Source organism: Centruroides sculpturatus, unplaced genomic scaffold (assembly GCF_000671375.1).
Source record: "Centruroides sculpturatus isolate CEXI.00-Female unplaced genomic scaffold, Cexi_2.0 scaffold447, whole genome shotgun sequence".
Lineage (NCBI taxonomy): Eukaryota > Metazoa > Arthropoda > Arachnida > Scorpiones > Buthidae > Centruroides > Centruroides sculpturatus.
The window spans coordinates 581438-598415 of record NW_019384728.1 but is presented as its reverse complement, the minus strand read 5'-3'; the positions used below and the strand labels follow the sequence as shown (position 1 = coordinate 598415).

The window sequence follows — 16978 nt, the reverse complement described above, 5'->3', positions numbered from 1 at the left end:
AACAAATTTTTTCGTCCCCGCCAACCCCTCCACGGTCTCGCGGAAGATATCAGACGAGTCACTAATGATATCATGTATCTTTATAGCTTGCTCGCTGGGTAAGTGTGATAAGTTGACTTGTCCAATTGGGTCCGGTGAATTGGGGGTTTCACACAATGACACAATCGTAACTGCCGAACTTCCTTTTGCCACAACAGCACTCCTTTTCATGATGTGCGCTATTTTAGTCAAGATTTCCGGGCAGACACACAAGAAGTCCATGCCAAGGATGCCTTGATTCCCGACCAAAATCTCAGAGTCGACACCGATGAATTGCGTAGGAACGACCTTACTACCGAACTTCACTTTAAACAAAAAACTCCTGTCGCATCTCATGATGCCCCCAGATACCTCTTTGACCCTTACGTTGACCACATTACATTGGTGGTGTGCACCCCCCAGAGACTCCAAATTCCTTTGGTTAATGAGGGACCTTTCGGCCCCGGTGTCAATTAACAAGCTCACAGTGCGCTTATTAATTTCACCAGAAATAATTGGGAGCTTGTGGTCGTTGATTTTGGGTTCCTCAGCCAGGTCGATGATCAATTCCGAGCCACTGATCTGGCTGCGACAGTGGCTCCCTTCGAGTTTAAATTTAACGGACAATTAGAGCACAGGTGGTCCTTGCTTTTGCAAATGAAACATTTCCGTTCGGGACCAGCCCTTTTGGTTTGTTCATTAGTGTCGTGCTTGTTTGGATTAACAGACAATCCCATGACTGCCTGCGAAAGCTTAGTAACGGTTTCCTCTAAACTAGCCAGTTTTGCTGATAGCTCGGCCATGTTAGTTGATTCCTTACTGGGATCTTCCGTCCCGTTAAACGGAGGCACGACTATGCCACCCACCTGTACTTTATGAAAACTGCACGATTGTTCGATCTTATACAATCTTTCCGCTACCTCGACCGCACTATCAAACNATCCAGTTAGAAAAGCTAAATTTTGTAGATGTAAGCCTAAAAATGCATATTGCCACAAAAGTAATGTACTGTAATGTATTTTATTATTAAATTGATAAACAGCCCTAAAACTTGTGAAAGCAATTTAAGTGTGGAATAAGTTTCAGTTTATCACAACAAATATAACAAAATCTCTCTATTATATATTACATTTCATTAATATACAATTTGAAATAATACAATAATAATTTTGATTTTTACTTAAAATTGTTTTTGTATAAAAGGTTTGAATGCAATGCATGCTTATTTTATTAATTTTGTTGGTATGTAATATAGACTATTCTGGAATGAAATTGTTATTTATCGTAGTCTTAATCATTTTTATTTTTTAATAATAATATTTAAAAACTTACCTTCTTGGCAACATATGTATTGTCCATTGCTCTAACAATAAGTAAGATATATCTGAAACTGATGAATTATCAATAGTTTGATTACTAGAAGAATTTGAACAACATTCTGGATATAGCAAAACTTCAATTGACATTGGAATTCTGTTTTTCCATAAAAGTAACATATGTTTCAATATGACATCATGACGTTGACACTGTAACAAAATTTCAAAATTAAATAAATTTAAAATGACTTAATTTTAACTATTTATGAACTAGGAAATTAATTTGTTTGGATTCAATTCTAAAATTTTCTCAAAATTTACAGTTAAATCCAAACAAAAAGTTCATAAATTGGGTAAAATGTTTAACTTATATTTCTATACAGTTAAGATTACAAAATTCAATAGATTTTCACTTTAAAAATATAATCATCTAAAAATTATTAGTTAATTATTAATTTCTTATTAGTTATAAATCAAGGCCCAATTATTAGCTTAAAGCCAAATGAATGCAGGATTATATTGAGCTATATTAAAGCTACTATTAATTATTAAATGTTATTAACACTTACTTCTAGGCCGAATTACTTAATATTTAATTCTTAATAGTAGCATTAATATAGCCATATATAATCTGGCAATCAGGGTCTTTAAACTAATAATAAAATTTTTAGATGTTTATATCTTTGTGTATATATATATATATACACAAAGATGATTATAGGTAAAAGAAAACAATTTTTTTTTTTACAGCAGAGACTGACAATATACACGCGGATGACACAGAAGTTACCCCATTGGCAGATCACCTATGTGTTCCTCTGTCTTACTCTGTCAATCCACTGACACAAATCTTAATGCTGACATTTTAATGTTTTGTGAATAAAGTTACATTTCATCTTTGTAAATATTGAAACTTTTGGCACATTCTGTATTATTTATATATTGATATATTGTTAGTTGGCAATCAAAACCTTGTATTTGCACTTCTTAAAATTTTACAGAAGAGCTAAAAAACATGGTTTTAAGGGAGCAAAATTTGAGCACAAAATCGTGAGTGTTTGACAATGTCAGAGAAAGGGCCTAAAAGATACACACCACTTACAAAGTTTTGGCAATAGATAGAAATTGACTTTAATAACTCATTAATGCAAATATGTTGTCTTGTCCCATTGGAAATAGGTTTTAATCACCAATCAGCATTATGTTATATTGTATAAATTCAGAGTTTTGAAGAATACTTTATTTGTATAACAACTGAGCATTTTTATTGAACTTTCTTAATTTTAAAATTTAATTACTATAAAAATAATATAATATTAATAAATTAGTTAAAATTACTAAAATTAATTTTAAAAAGCTATGTAAAGAAATGTTAGTTTATTTAATTTATTTAATGTACTAGTTTTGATTGTCTTTATATACAATTTATTTTTAAGGCTGTTTTTGCTTTTATTTTATGTCACTTGTTATTTCTTTTATTGTATCTTTAACATATTTGTTAATACTGCTTTTATCTATGGTGTTCTTGTTTAGGGGTGGTAATTATGTTTCTTTGAAAGCATTACCTTTTGAATATTAAAAAAATTAATATTTATTATAAATAAGTAAACTAACCTTATGCAGAGAGGTGGTTTTCCCAACACTTCTTGGAACTTCTTTGACAGAGAATCCTGATTACATTCAGGCAGAGGACCAAGTATACTTCTAGCATGGACTTTGAAAAAGTAATAAAAAAATCCAGTGCAATTACAAAAACAATTGCAATTTCATATTTATTAATTTGAAAACAATATTCTTAAAAAATATAATTCTTAATTTTCTTGTTAATAAAATAAGTCTGCTGAAATCCATTCACTATGTATACAAAGATCAACTAATACTTGTTACATGTAATTTTTATCAAAAAATTATGAGGGTAAATAAGAAATTATTCACAATGTTCTTGTAAACTTAATTTTAAACATATTTATGAAATAAACCTTTACATCATTTTTTAATGTAGTCTTTAGCCTTTTAACACATCTGTTCACATCTTTTAACACTATCTGTTCACAAGCTTCTGAATCCTATCAGAAAAGAAAATTTCAGATTAAATACAAACCAATTATGCACTGCTTCTTGGAAGTCACTATCTGAAGCAAATCAAAGCATTTTTAAGATGATCAAAAAGATGATAGTCTCAGGAAGCAAGATCAGGAGTTTAAAATGAATGCTTCAGTTGCTAAGGTTCTCTTGCTGCATGACACAGTTTTCTCATAGTTCCTCACTAAGATAGTTAAAACTCTTTAGAAATTGAAGTTTGAGGTAATGGATTATCCACCTGACAGTGCTAATCTCAATCCCTGGTCTATCATCTTTTTGACTTTCTTAAAGATGCATTAGTAAGTCATCAATTTGTTTCATATCATGATGTCCAAGCAGCAGTGCATACTTGGCTTGTGTTTCAGCCTGAAACTTTCTTTCCTGATGGGATTCAGAAGTTTGTAGACCGATAAAATAAGAGTATTGAGACGCTAGAGGACTATGTTAAAAAATGATGTAAAGGTTTGTTTCTCAAAAATTTAAAATAAAGTTTACAAGAACATTGCAGATAATTTCTGATTCATCTTTGTACTAAGATAACAAATACATTCTATAATTGATTATAATCTTAAATTACATAAATTGTGCATGATAGTTTGATCCAAAGGAATTTTCTAATGTTTCAAAGCTATGTCAGAGTCTCTGTTCATGTCAGATCCATAATTTGTTACGTAATAAATATCAAAATATATAAGCATCCCAAGAACCCAAAGTATTAATAATCAACCAACCATGAGCCAAATTAATTGAGCCCAATTAATTTGGCTGATGGTTGGTTAAATATTAAAAATATATCTTTCTCCTTAATGATAATAACAAATATTAATATGTGGCCGTTGGCCATATTATTGTATTTAATAATTAATAATTCTATAAATGTAGGNTAACCAACCATGAGCCAAATTAATTGAGCCCAATTAATTTGGCTGATGGTTGGTTAAATATTAAAAATATATCTTTCTCCTTAATGATAATAACAAATATTAATATGTGGCCGTTGGCCATATTATTGTATTTAATAATTAATAATTCTATAAATGTAGGTTAGGCTTAAAGTTTTCTTTGTTTCTGTCCCTTTCCTGTTGACCAAGAAAAAGACTTCCTTCTTAATTACTTTACTATCTAGCAGAGAGCGATATCAAAAACAACATTGTAAAATGAAAAGAAGAGGAGAAAAACAAAGTAATAAAAAAAAACAAGAAGGAATCTGGGCTCTCGACAGAAAAGGTCGAGGGGGATTGGAACAGAGAAGAAAAGTGAAACTCGATGAGGGAGGTCGAGGAGAAAAAGCTATCCAGCCCATTAAAGGAGGTCAGGAACTNAGGAATCTGGGCTCTCGACAGAAAAGGTCGAGGGGGATTGGAACAGAGAAGAAAAGTGAAACTCAACGAGGGAGGTCGAGGAGAAAAAGCTATCCAGCCCATTAAAGGAGGTCAGGAACTTCCTGCTGGACTGCCAATTTTACTGGACGGACTCGACACCAACAATATTGAAGAAAGTGTATTATTGACGAGAAGAACAGGAGAGATCCATTAAAGAAGGAGAAGAAAGAACCAAGGAAAGCCTCCACGATAGGAGTAGATAATCAGAGACGACAGTAACCCTGTCCAGTATCATGGAGCATCCAGAGTAAAAACACGGGTATTTCCACCTTATATCCTCATTCTCCCTCTCTTTCCTTCTTATAATTTGTAAGTAGATTAAGTATAGATATAGGCACTTATAAAAAAATCAAGTTGTTTTATGTATCTCAGATTTTGTATCCTCACCACCTACATGTGATCCAATGTACTGTACAAAGAACCTGATAACATATAGCGAATTAAAGAATAGTTTGTAAATTAACAAGCAAGTGTTTGTTAATCATTGTTTCGTTGGCAAAAAACGGAAATAATAACACTTCAATTCACTGGAGGTTATCAGAAATATTTACATCCTCTTTCTTCTGCCGAGTGAAAAAAAAAAAAAATACGTACAGATGTACAACATGATTAAAATTAGTTTTTTTAACATGAGTAGCAAGAATGCATGAACACAGTATCAGACTGCAGCTCCCAACAAAAAAAGAACAGAAAAGACACTTGATGATGTTGATAGTATCAAAGCTCAAAACAAGTCCCAGTCCCCAAAATCCTCATAATTAACAGTTAAATTTGTAATAAACAACATAACCATTCCCAACATCCAGTTCTAGGAAGACAATGTTGCCTTCTGCAAGTACTTCTTGGACTTAACAGTTTCCCATACATACAACCACAGACAACCATACGTGGGATTAGACACCACATCACACACCATGTGTGAAAAAGTATCATATTATACTTGTATTATTGCTTCTAATTTTTATACCAATTCTTTTGCTCCACAATAAATTCCAAAAAATAGTCATTAACTTGTGCATTAATAGTCAGAATTATTTCTATGCATCCAATAATTTGGAATATATTTTATATTCTATGAGACAATAACAGACAAATAAAAGTGATTATCTTACTTGAAATCATTATAGAGATTAAATAAAAGTGATTATCTTACTTGAAATCATTATAGAGATTAAATAAAAGTGATTATCTTACTTGAAATCATTATAGAGATTAAATAAAAATAAAAATAAAAATATTTATAACTTTAAATTAGTTCATCCAATATTGAATGTGTTTCTTTTAAACATGCAAGGGTGGATCTATATAGGGACTAATAGGGCTTTAAGGCCCACAAAAACTGAATTATCATTATAAACTTTTAATGCTTTTTCATTAACAATGAGCACTTATTGTATAGCAAAAAATAGTTAATATTAATAATATAATAATAATGATAATTTATAGTATTATTTATATTAACAAAAAATGGGGCCCCATTGGACTTCAATAAGCCCTAGGCCCCTAAAAACCTAGATTTGCCCCTGTAAACATGTCTTACTAAATACATTCAATATCCAGTTTATCTATGAATTATACAAAACAGTATAGTTTTGAGAAGAAAATGTTTAGCAAATGCCATTTGCTAAACATTTTCTATTACAATTTCTATGTAGAATAAAAATTAATATCATATTAGCTGAGTAAAATAATCATTCATTCATGATTGCTAGTGCAGAGAAACAGACAGCTTTCTGTTTAATTTAACAAAGATCTAAAAGTAAAAAAACTGGACAAGATGTAAGATTCTTACTATAAATAAATCTATATTTAATAGCATAACTTTTTCAAATCAAATGTCATAAATTAATATATTTACCAATATTTCCTTTTTTGTTCTATGAATTATTGTTCTTAAAAAATTTACAATTTTCTAATAAGTAAGATTAAAAAGAATACCATAATTTGTAAGACAGTACAAAATACCTAGTCTATATTCTGGATTTTTAGGAACCATTGTGAAAATATTCTCATCAGGATAGTCTACAAAGTTGTTCCAATAATCACTTGATATAGTTAACAACCTTTCCATTACCTGTAGAAGAAAAAAACAAATATTATTTTATAATTTAATATGTTTTTGAATCTTCATAAATTATGTTAATATTAAAATTTTATTATTTCTCCTTCCATCTATAGTTTGTCAATTAAGAAATTAATAATTTATTATAATTACTATTATTATTTCTAAAAAATTTTACCATATGTTGCTTTTTAGTTTCTGTTACCATATCCATTATTGACAGATCTGGAGTAGAAAATCCTATAATTATTGGACCAAAAATTTTTGCCAGTTTGCTTATCGGCATCTTACATTTTGGACTTTTAGCAACTCTATGCAAATAAAAAATTTTATGATAATTTATTAGATATTTAAAATTAAATATCTTTAAAAAAGTTGAGTTTGTAAAATTTCTAATTATTAAAATATTTCTATATATTATTCACAGATGTGGACATAACATCACATCTGCATAAGATGAACAGCAAGAAGTTATCAATATTTGGATGACAAACAAAGCTGTCAAAATCCCATGCCAATACTAGATGTGACTAGAGCATCCCATCATCTGTACTTAACATCAAACATTAATTTTCAGTTTGTTGTTGCAGTTTTAAATCCTACTTTTAAGCAGTTGTTTTCATAATAACTATTAAAATTTGATCAATTCAAATTTATTAATTGTCTTTGCTATCTGTTGACGATGATAATAAATTTGAATTAATCAAATCAAAATTTAATCAAATTCAAATCATTAATTTAATTGGCCTTTTTTAAACAGAATATTTTTAATAATATTTAATAACTAATACTTATTCAATTTGTTAAATGGTCAAATTATCTTGATTATAATGATAATCAATTAAATAAATAAATTCAATAATTAAAAATAATTATATTAATACAGCAAATTGAATTTGATAGTTTTGCAACAAACAATTTAATAGAAAGAAAAAAATGTGAATCCAGTGGCCAAGTGGTTCCATTTCCTAAACACTGGATGTTCGGTCGTGGGTTTGCGATGCACTCAGACAGGCTGGCCATGTGGAGTTTCCAGGTTTTCTCCACATCTGTAATGCCTAAACAGGGGCTAGTTCCCTTTAAAAGACCTCTCAGAAGACATTATTTCCCTTGTGTAACACCTCTATCCAGAGCTGGTAACAGGGGGATACCACTCTGGTTCTAACTTCCCCAAGACTCACCTTGGTGCACCACTAATCATTATCTAACCTGTGCCAGGTGCTTGCCAAAGTTAGGAATGACTGGATATGGCATGAAAAGAAGAAAAAACGTGAATTTAGTATATTCTAGAAAGATAATAGACTACATTAACTAACTTTTGAAGATGGAGAATAATGTAAGATAATGTATCTCTGTTTGGTCTTGGCAACTGAATCACTGCTTGATGTATACTATTTTGACTGTCTTCATTATCTTCCTTTTCTATTAATGTTAAATTATCAATATTTATATAAAAATCTCAATGACAAATACAGTAAAAAAAAAAATACAATACCTGATGCATTAACAAAGTTTGACCATGCAGAGCTTATTATCAATGGTTCTTGAAGAGTTCTTAAGAATTCCTTAACTGTACTGCATATGACATGAATATCGATTTTTGACTAAAATTTTTAACAAAAGTAACTAAATATTAAGTATATAAATGTAAAATACATTGTTAAATATACTATGTAAGTTGAAATTACCAGATCAGGTACTGCTTGCTCTCTTAAAAATTTCTCTTTTAGTTCTATTATATCCTCTTCATTACCAGATACTCTGTAAAGACCAATTTCATTCAGTCCTCTCAATTCTATTTCCTTAATGCAATGTATTATCAAAGTAGGAATCATTGGTGGAACAAGTGGAGTATAGTCTGTTATCATGCCCTATAATTTTTTTTTTATTTAAAGAATTAAATTTCAGTAAAAAATTTTACTCTCAATAATTATTTATAAAAGTTTGTATTTAAATTGCATACCATTTTTTCTTTATTACTTGGAGTATAAGAGAGAGAATCACATAATAAAGGCACTTTATCTATGCATTCTGGATGACAAGCTACTCCACAGTCTTGGCATTTTAGAGCCTGTTTGTAATATTTAATGTGACAGCTGCAAGGTGAACATGTTTCTGGATAAATGACCAGTTTCAAGCAAAATACATGATCTTTACCAATTAGTTTCTCTGCAGAACTGAAATGTTTTGTTTTTTTTTTCATTGTTAAAATAAACTAATTTTTACAGCAGACTTTAACAACAAATTTTGCTTTCTTAGAAAAATAATGTAAAATTATAAGTGAAATAAACAGAAATAATTAAAATTAGTTATATACATTAAATACAAGTTTGATATTATTAATTTATTTTCATTTATGAATTTATTAAAATGAAACAACTTTTTTTGTTTAAAATATTTTTATAACTATTATCATTATTAATTACATTACCCTATAGGCCTATATTACTAATATAGATCTATATTGTTAGATTTTCTGGAAATCTCAACTTGATTTATGCTTAAGATTAAGCTTAGATTAACTTCATCATGGTATCAAAGAAAGATTGCACTGGTACTTCATTTCTAATAAATAAATGACTGAATAAAATTAATTATAAATTAATTTATTATTATTAGACATATAAATAATAAACTGTTTATAAATACATTTATGTATGTATGTATGTATGTATATGTATGTATATGTTTTTGACTTGTGAAAGTACTTGTGGGAGTGATTGACTACTTTCACAAGTCAAAAGCACCATTTTTGTTTGACAAAAGCTTAATAATTCACCCTAATGAAATTATTATTATGCAAAACATAGTTGTATTTATGTATTCATGGTAATTAATGTTCTAGGTTATCTCTTTTTGTAAAAACACTAAGGTTTAAATTAAACAACACTATTTATTTTTCATCACAATAAAAAATATCTTATTTTTTTTTATTGAACAGAAATTATAATTCTTATTTTCTTTAGTGCACTCATTTTACACTGAACTGAATTGTTTATGGTACAATAAAACAATTTCTAAAAATAAAACAGAAGTGTCCTTTGAATTAATGGTCATCAATTCAAAGGACACTTCTTCCTAGCTACCTAGTAGATAACATTACCAACCCATAACAAATAGTTTAACAATTTTTTTGTGAAGAGTAAGAATGTAATATTCCTATTAAAATTACAAATGTTGTTTGTTTTAATAAGCCACATTATCTGTGATTGACCAAACATAATGCAGCAATCAATCGGTCAATCACAATTAACTTGTTGGCCATGCTTGGTATACAGTATACAGATAAATACATCTGTGAATTTACTATCATATTAATGTAGAAATTTTTAAAAATATCTACACGATACATCAAAAAAATAAATTGTAGCAAATATAATTTCTTATAAAAACAAACAAAATTTGGAAATTTTAACTCATATCAATAACACTACAAAATAAAATGGATTTCTGGATTACAGGGTGTTCTGCTTGAAAGTATCTGATTCTAATTCACCATAAAAAATGAATGACTTAAGATATATAAAAGCAATAAGCAGTATCTGATGGAAAAACTCAGTTTTTGTACTGCAAGATGGCACATAAGTCAAATTGTGAACATTATTGTCTGTCCAGTCATGGTTTCACCACAAGTTGTAGTCTGGTATGCTGAGTTAAAATCCATTATTACTGTAAATTTTAACTCAGCACAATATCTCCTCAGATTTCTTTCTATGGGGTTATGTGAAAGATATGGTTTATGCAATTATGGTCAGAGACCTTCAGGATCTTTGGGTGTGTATCATTGCTGCCATTACCACTGTGAGACAGGACATGCTGCAGCATACATGGCAGGAAATTACCCACCATCTTAATGCTGAAACTGAGCACATAGAGATGTGTAATTGGGCTGCAATTTGAAAAAATTATAGATCTATAAATTCCCACTGTCATCAGTCTGCCTGTCTTTCCTTAATCTCAAGAATACAGTTAGATAGGTTAAAGACAAGACCAGATATGGAAACCTTTGGGGTAGGAGGCCCCAATTAACTATATATGAACTTCTGATGCAAACTGGAAGTCACATCATTTCAATTAAAAAATTTCCTCCTAAGAGGTGTAGATAGATGACAGGCACAACTCTATTGTTAAAGAAAAAGTATGATGTATTGTACAGGGACAAGTCACACTTGAGGTGGCGAGCTTATACTGTATTTTAAATTAAATAAATTAAAATATGATTAAAAATTTCAGCCCAGCATTATGACAATGTCACAATAAATAATTGCTCGTTTTTCAAAAAATTTTGGTAAGTTTTTCTCTCATATAAAATCTTTGGTGAACTTATATCTTTAACCATTTAATTTTTTTTATAGCCAAATCAAATTGGGTACTTTTGAGCAAACACCCTGTATTACAAAAAACAGATAGAAACTTTAAAGATAAAAGTGATAACAGTAACAATAATTAAAAATATATATTATTAGAAATAACATTTAACAAATAGTCATTTAATTAATTTCTCAAATGTGTTTTTACTTTAAACAGAATAAAATATTAAATATTTATGATTACTAATAATTAAGTACAGTGCATGAAGACTTACTTTCCAACAGGAATTTTTAATTCATCAGATTCTTCTTGAAAAGGAGTGGATAGTTTTTGTAAATCTAATATTTCTACTAAGTCTTGTTCTTTATTATTTTCTATATTATAATAATAAAGTCTAATAAGTACTTTAAGAAACTTGTATTAAGAAAACATAGAAAGTTTTAATTCATGTCTTTTTAAAATTTTATGCAATGATATATGCCCTCAACTTATAATCACATTTAATATTAAGAATACAGTATACTCCTGATTATCTGAGCTAATCATGGGTAATGGAGACATGGATAATGCAGAAACATGAATAATCAACACATCTGTTTTATTGAAAGCTAATTGTTTTTTCTTTTATTCAGTCTTTAATTTCAAATTAAATTTAACACAATAGTTTACATATTATGAATAAAATACATTTTGAGAATGGTAATTAATTAATAAACTTTAGATATGATCAGAGTTGAATAAAACTTTTGACATAAACAGAAAATTCAGAAAAATTTATTCAACTAGTGCCTCACAATTCACAATCAATTTCTTTTATTATTAACAAAGAATGACAGGTTGCTAGTTAGTTATTATTATAAACTTTTCAATATTAATGATTTATTGATAAAGAAATGATTTGAAATACTTACTTCAAACAAATTTACAACTTATTTAATAAAAAAAATAAATAAAGTACACATATAAGTAAAACTACTGTTCAAGGATCACCTGCAAACTCCCTGTACATGTTAGGCATTTAATTTATGCCTTGACATTCTGGAAGTAGTTCTGATGCTCAAAATACCATTTTAAATAATAAGAGTTAACAACACAGCTGTTTTACTGCTAATATTTGTATTCCTGACATAAAATTTTTATTGAGATCTAAGAATGCATGAATAATCAAGAGTATACTGTATTTGCTTCCTTATTTATACACATTAGTATTATTTTAAAGTTTTGATAAACCTGTAATTATAACATCAGTTTTTTAATGTATAAAAAAACATGATACCTGATTTAGGTGATGACTTAGATGTGTAATTTTCTGACAGAAGAACAAATTCGTTATTAAAGTATTTTGATGCTGTCACTCTACCTGATGACACAGTTTCAATTTTACAATTAAAATCTCTAGAGTTTGGATCAGTAATAGCAGCAATAACTGATGTCTCTCTATTTACTATATTGTCAATTTTCTGAAAAAATATAACTTAATGTTATTTGCAAAAACAAAAGTATATATTTATAAAATGATTGTAATATTTATAAATTGGATTTATATTGATTATATTATCTAGGTATTTTCTAGGAAAATAAAACTGAGCTCTGCAGCATAGTTTTTTTCTGTTTTGACTTGACACAAAAACACAAATATGATCAAATGCTTCTAATATTCTGTCTAAAGCAGTTTAAGACTCATAGGTTCAGGGGAGGATGTGCATGTCTTTCATCATAACTGACAAAAACATCAAGAAATGTTTAAAACACTCACATGTGAAGCCATCAGCCTACCAATGCCAATAACCAGAAAAATTCATTTTGTCAAGGCATTTTGCATGTTAAATGCTCATCATACAAAACAAAAAATTGTCAGAGATCAATGTAAATTGACAGCAATTGGAAACTTGATTGACATATAGTGTGTGATCAGCTTACAACTACCAATCAGTCCTTGGACTTTACATGATAAACTTGACCTTAAATGTATCAGCCTTCATCCCAATATCATCACAATATCCAGCTTACTGAGTGTACATATTTGAAAAAAATCATGTTTAATGATCATGTGGTTACTTTGATCACAAAAAAAACCCTTTTGTTCCCAAAAAAAACACTTTGACTCATGCAAAGTTCTCCTCAACAAGACCAACACTATTAACAGTAGCACCTAATGAAATATCCAAATTCCATCCTACTGTACAGTACAGTTAACTTTTTTATATTTTTAATTGTTAAAATGGTGCCCTTAGAGCTAGTACACATTAGGCATTGGGCATTGCGTTAAACGTGCATTAGCGCGTACACATTGCACATTTAGCTCATTTGGAACCGTTGTGACTGTTCACACTGGCTCAGTTTGGAAATGGACATGAAAGTAATTGCTTGTGTGTGCCTCCTCCATCGTCACTATACAAGACGATGGCAGAGGCAAAGAGAATTTTGAATGCACCCAATATTACAAGATAGACTGACACTTAGAATGTTTGTGACGTATCCAAAACTAAGATAATATGAACCCAAGTTTTTTAATTCTTTTAGAATATCTATAAAATCATTTGACGATGGCTGGTCTCTTTTAGATTTCATCAATAGATCAGTATCGAAATGATCATTCTCCATTTTGGCCAATGTACATCCACTCTATCCAAAAGCGTGCGATTGAATGTACAACAATATGGCAGCACATATATCTCAAAGCACGTGACTGATAACAGCGAAACGCATGTTCTAACCAAAATCTATCAGTCTTGGTCGCTTGGCTGGAAGCGCGGATTTGAGTGTGTATATATATATATATATATATATATACACACTCAAATCCGCGCTTCCGGCCAAGCGACCAAGACTGATAGATTTTGGTTAGAACATGCGTTTCGCTGTTATCAGTCACGTGCTTTGAGATATATGTGCTGCCATATTGTTGTACATTCAATTGCACGCTTTTGGATAGAGTGGATGTACATTGGCCAAAATGGAGAATGATCATTTCGATACTGATCTATTGATGAAATCTAAAAGAGACCAGCCATCGTCAAATGATTTTATAGATATTCTAAAAGAATTAAAAAACTTGGGTTCATATTATCTTAGTTTTGGATACGTCACAAACATTCTAAGTGTCAGTCTATCTTGTAATATTGGGTGCATTCAAAATTCTCTTTGCCTCTGCCATCGTCTTGTATAGTGACGATGGAGGAGGCACACACAAGCAATTACTTTCATGTCCATTTCCNATTGGAAGCGGTGGATGCGCCACTTCCCTTGTATTTTCTAAAAAATAAATACATATTAATTTTAATTATATGAAAATAATCGCACAATATTTTATTATAACCGCATTATGTATCTTATTACAAATTTCTATACTACATGTGAAAAAAAAGACAGGATTGCTATTGTATATTCAAATACTGTATTAGTGGTGGAGTGGAAGCGCTTTATTGTCAGCTTCCAAACAGCCAGATTCGCGCATGCACTTTACAGAGCACCAACCTCACCCAGTTTAGTTGGTGGAAGCCTAGGACCTTGGGGGAATGCTACACATATAACGCTTCCAATTCTATGCAGGACTGGTTCTGGGCTGTTAGCCGCCCTCGCCCGATTACGTGAATCACGAGTAGATTTATAACTTAACCTAACTGATAAGAATTTACCTGTGTTTTTATGATAGTTTTCTGTATAGTTGACAGGAGTTTTAAAAAATCCATTAAAATATTTGATATTTTTATTCCGCTCTCCCATCTTATATTACTTATGGATTTCAATGTTAAACCAGTGATATTATGATTTTGTGTGTCCCATCTCTAAGGGAATGTAGAAAAAAACATGTACAATTCTTGTATAATGTTAAAAAATTAACTGTTACTTCAACAGCATCATTTACAACTAAATTTAATGAATGAGAGAGATGCACACGGTACAGAAAAAGCTCTAGAATTTATTTTCCTTAAATTTACGATTTATGTATCTGTTTGTCATAAAAATTTGTCTTTCCACTTTTTTCCCAAGACTACAAATACTCAAGTACAAAGTAACAGGTTTCTACTTAAGTAGTAGTTAAATAATTAAGCGATTAGGGAATTGGGGACATAAACAAAACCCTGACGAAAGAACCGAAATTTTACTTAAACAAAAGCTTAACTGAACCATCTCTAGCTGAGTACAGTGGAGACTGATTTCTTCGTATTATTAATGTAATAAAGACAGAAATTTTTCCAGTTCAATGAGAATGACCAAAAAGTTGTAAATTTTGGAAATTTTCGTGGACAACACCTGGTCCTAAAACGAATTAGTTAGAAAACAAATGATGGACAATCTATTAAGTTTAACATATGTGAAATTCAAGATTTATATAAGGTAATAAAAGCATTTAATCCTTTAAATTTTTAATAAATTTAAATAAAAATTCCTTTAACTAGAAGTTGCACCTNGGACAACACCTGGTCCTAAAACGAATTAGTTAGAAAACAAATGATGGACAATCTATTAAGTTTAACATATGTGAAATTCAAGATTTATATGAGGGAATAAAAGCATTTAATCCTTTAAATTTTTAATAAATTTAAATAAAAATTCCTTTAACTAGAAGTTGCACCTGCAGAAACAAAATTTGAGGTGCATGAGTAAATTATAACTCTTTCTATTTAACTATAAACATTCTCACGATCAATCTGTGAATAGTTTACAATTATTGACAAAATTCGTCATATTGTTGTCATTCTAACACCAACTTTAACCTCACACCTGCGAAAACAATTGGTCACCTGACGAATTTTCCCACCAAAAATGTATAAAAGCCATCCTCCTTCCCCTCTCGGGGGAGTCTCCGATCGAATGGCGAAGAAGGACTTTCACTTCCCGTGGACCTGCTGAACGACACTGATTAGAAAACCTATTGCCAACTCGCACCACCTTTTCGAAATAAGCTGAAGTATCCATCCGATACTATCACAGAGGTATGAAATATTATTGTAAACTCCCTCTCTCATCCGTGAAGTTTTGTAAACTTTTTATTTAGTTAGCACGTTAAATAAACTGTTGTTTGTTTTTAAATGGTGTCGTTACTCGACTTTGCCAACATCTTATCGTCGACCCCTCCGACTCTCCTCCACTCGCGTAACGCGTAACTGAACGGTACGCTATCCTTGACAAGAAAGTAGGTCACCGGGAAGGAGAGGACTTCCCAACCTCCCCGGCGGCTCACAAATTGGTGTCACGGGAGTGGGGTTTGAATCTAAAAACCCCTAGAAATATCACAAATTGGTGTAGCAGGAGTGGGGTTTCGAACTAAAAATCCCTAGCAAACTCACACATATTTAGACTTTTACAGCTATGGTGAGAAACATTTAAAATTTACAAGAACTCTGTTGCGTCTTTTAAGGTATATTAGTGATGCAACAAAAGAGGCATTTGAAATTAACCAGTATCGGCACCCTCGGGATTTGGCAGACTGCATGCACGTACAGTACACACCGCATACCTAGCAGGACCATCTCTGATTCCACTCGTAGGGAGCTATTTGACTAAGTGGTTAAGATTTAAAGAGTAAAGAATATTTTGTGTTATTTTTATGTACGTTTCATTACAAAGCTATATTTAATTATAATTTTCTTTAAAAGTATATTCATACAATTGAAGATTTTGTGCCAGGTATGGATATCCACTACACATTTTATTTCACCAAGTAAGTTTTTATAATTTTATTTTTAATTTTAGCCCTTATATCGTGGCTAGCGATTCGGAATGTAATTGCGATATTGAAAATTTATTTTAAAAAAGTTTTGGCTCGAGATCATATAATGAAAAAGAAAACATTATTAAAA

General features: G+C 30.3%; 1 protein-coding gene across 1 annotated transcript in view; it reads right to left on the bottom strand.

Annotated features, from left to right (window-relative positions):
• Window positions 1-2839: 2839 nt before the first annotated feature.
• Window positions 2840-16978, bottom strand: part of LOC111628167 (rac GTPase-activating protein 1-like) — a 23815-nt gene continuing 9676 nt past the window's right edge. Inside the window, exons 3-11 of the mRNA XM_023371909.1 lie at window positions 12448-12631; window positions 11446-11545; window positions 8824-9037; window positions 8549-8731; window positions 8356-8464; window positions 8177-8282; window positions 7039-7171; window positions 6764-6872; window positions 2840-3048 (exon numbers count right to left, since the gene is read on the bottom strand). Coding sequence (XP_023227677.1) covers window positions 2864-3048; window positions 6764-6872; window positions 7039-7171; window positions 8177-8282; window positions 8356-8464; window positions 8549-8731; window positions 8824-9037; window positions 11446-11545; window positions 12448-12631 — 1323 coding nt within the window. The 3' untranslated portion in view covers window positions 2840-2863. The remainder of the gene's footprint in view (window positions 3049-6763; window positions 6873-7038; window positions 7172-8176; window positions 8283-8355; window positions 8465-8548; window positions 8732-8823; window positions 9038-11445; window positions 11546-12447; window positions 12632-16978) is intronic.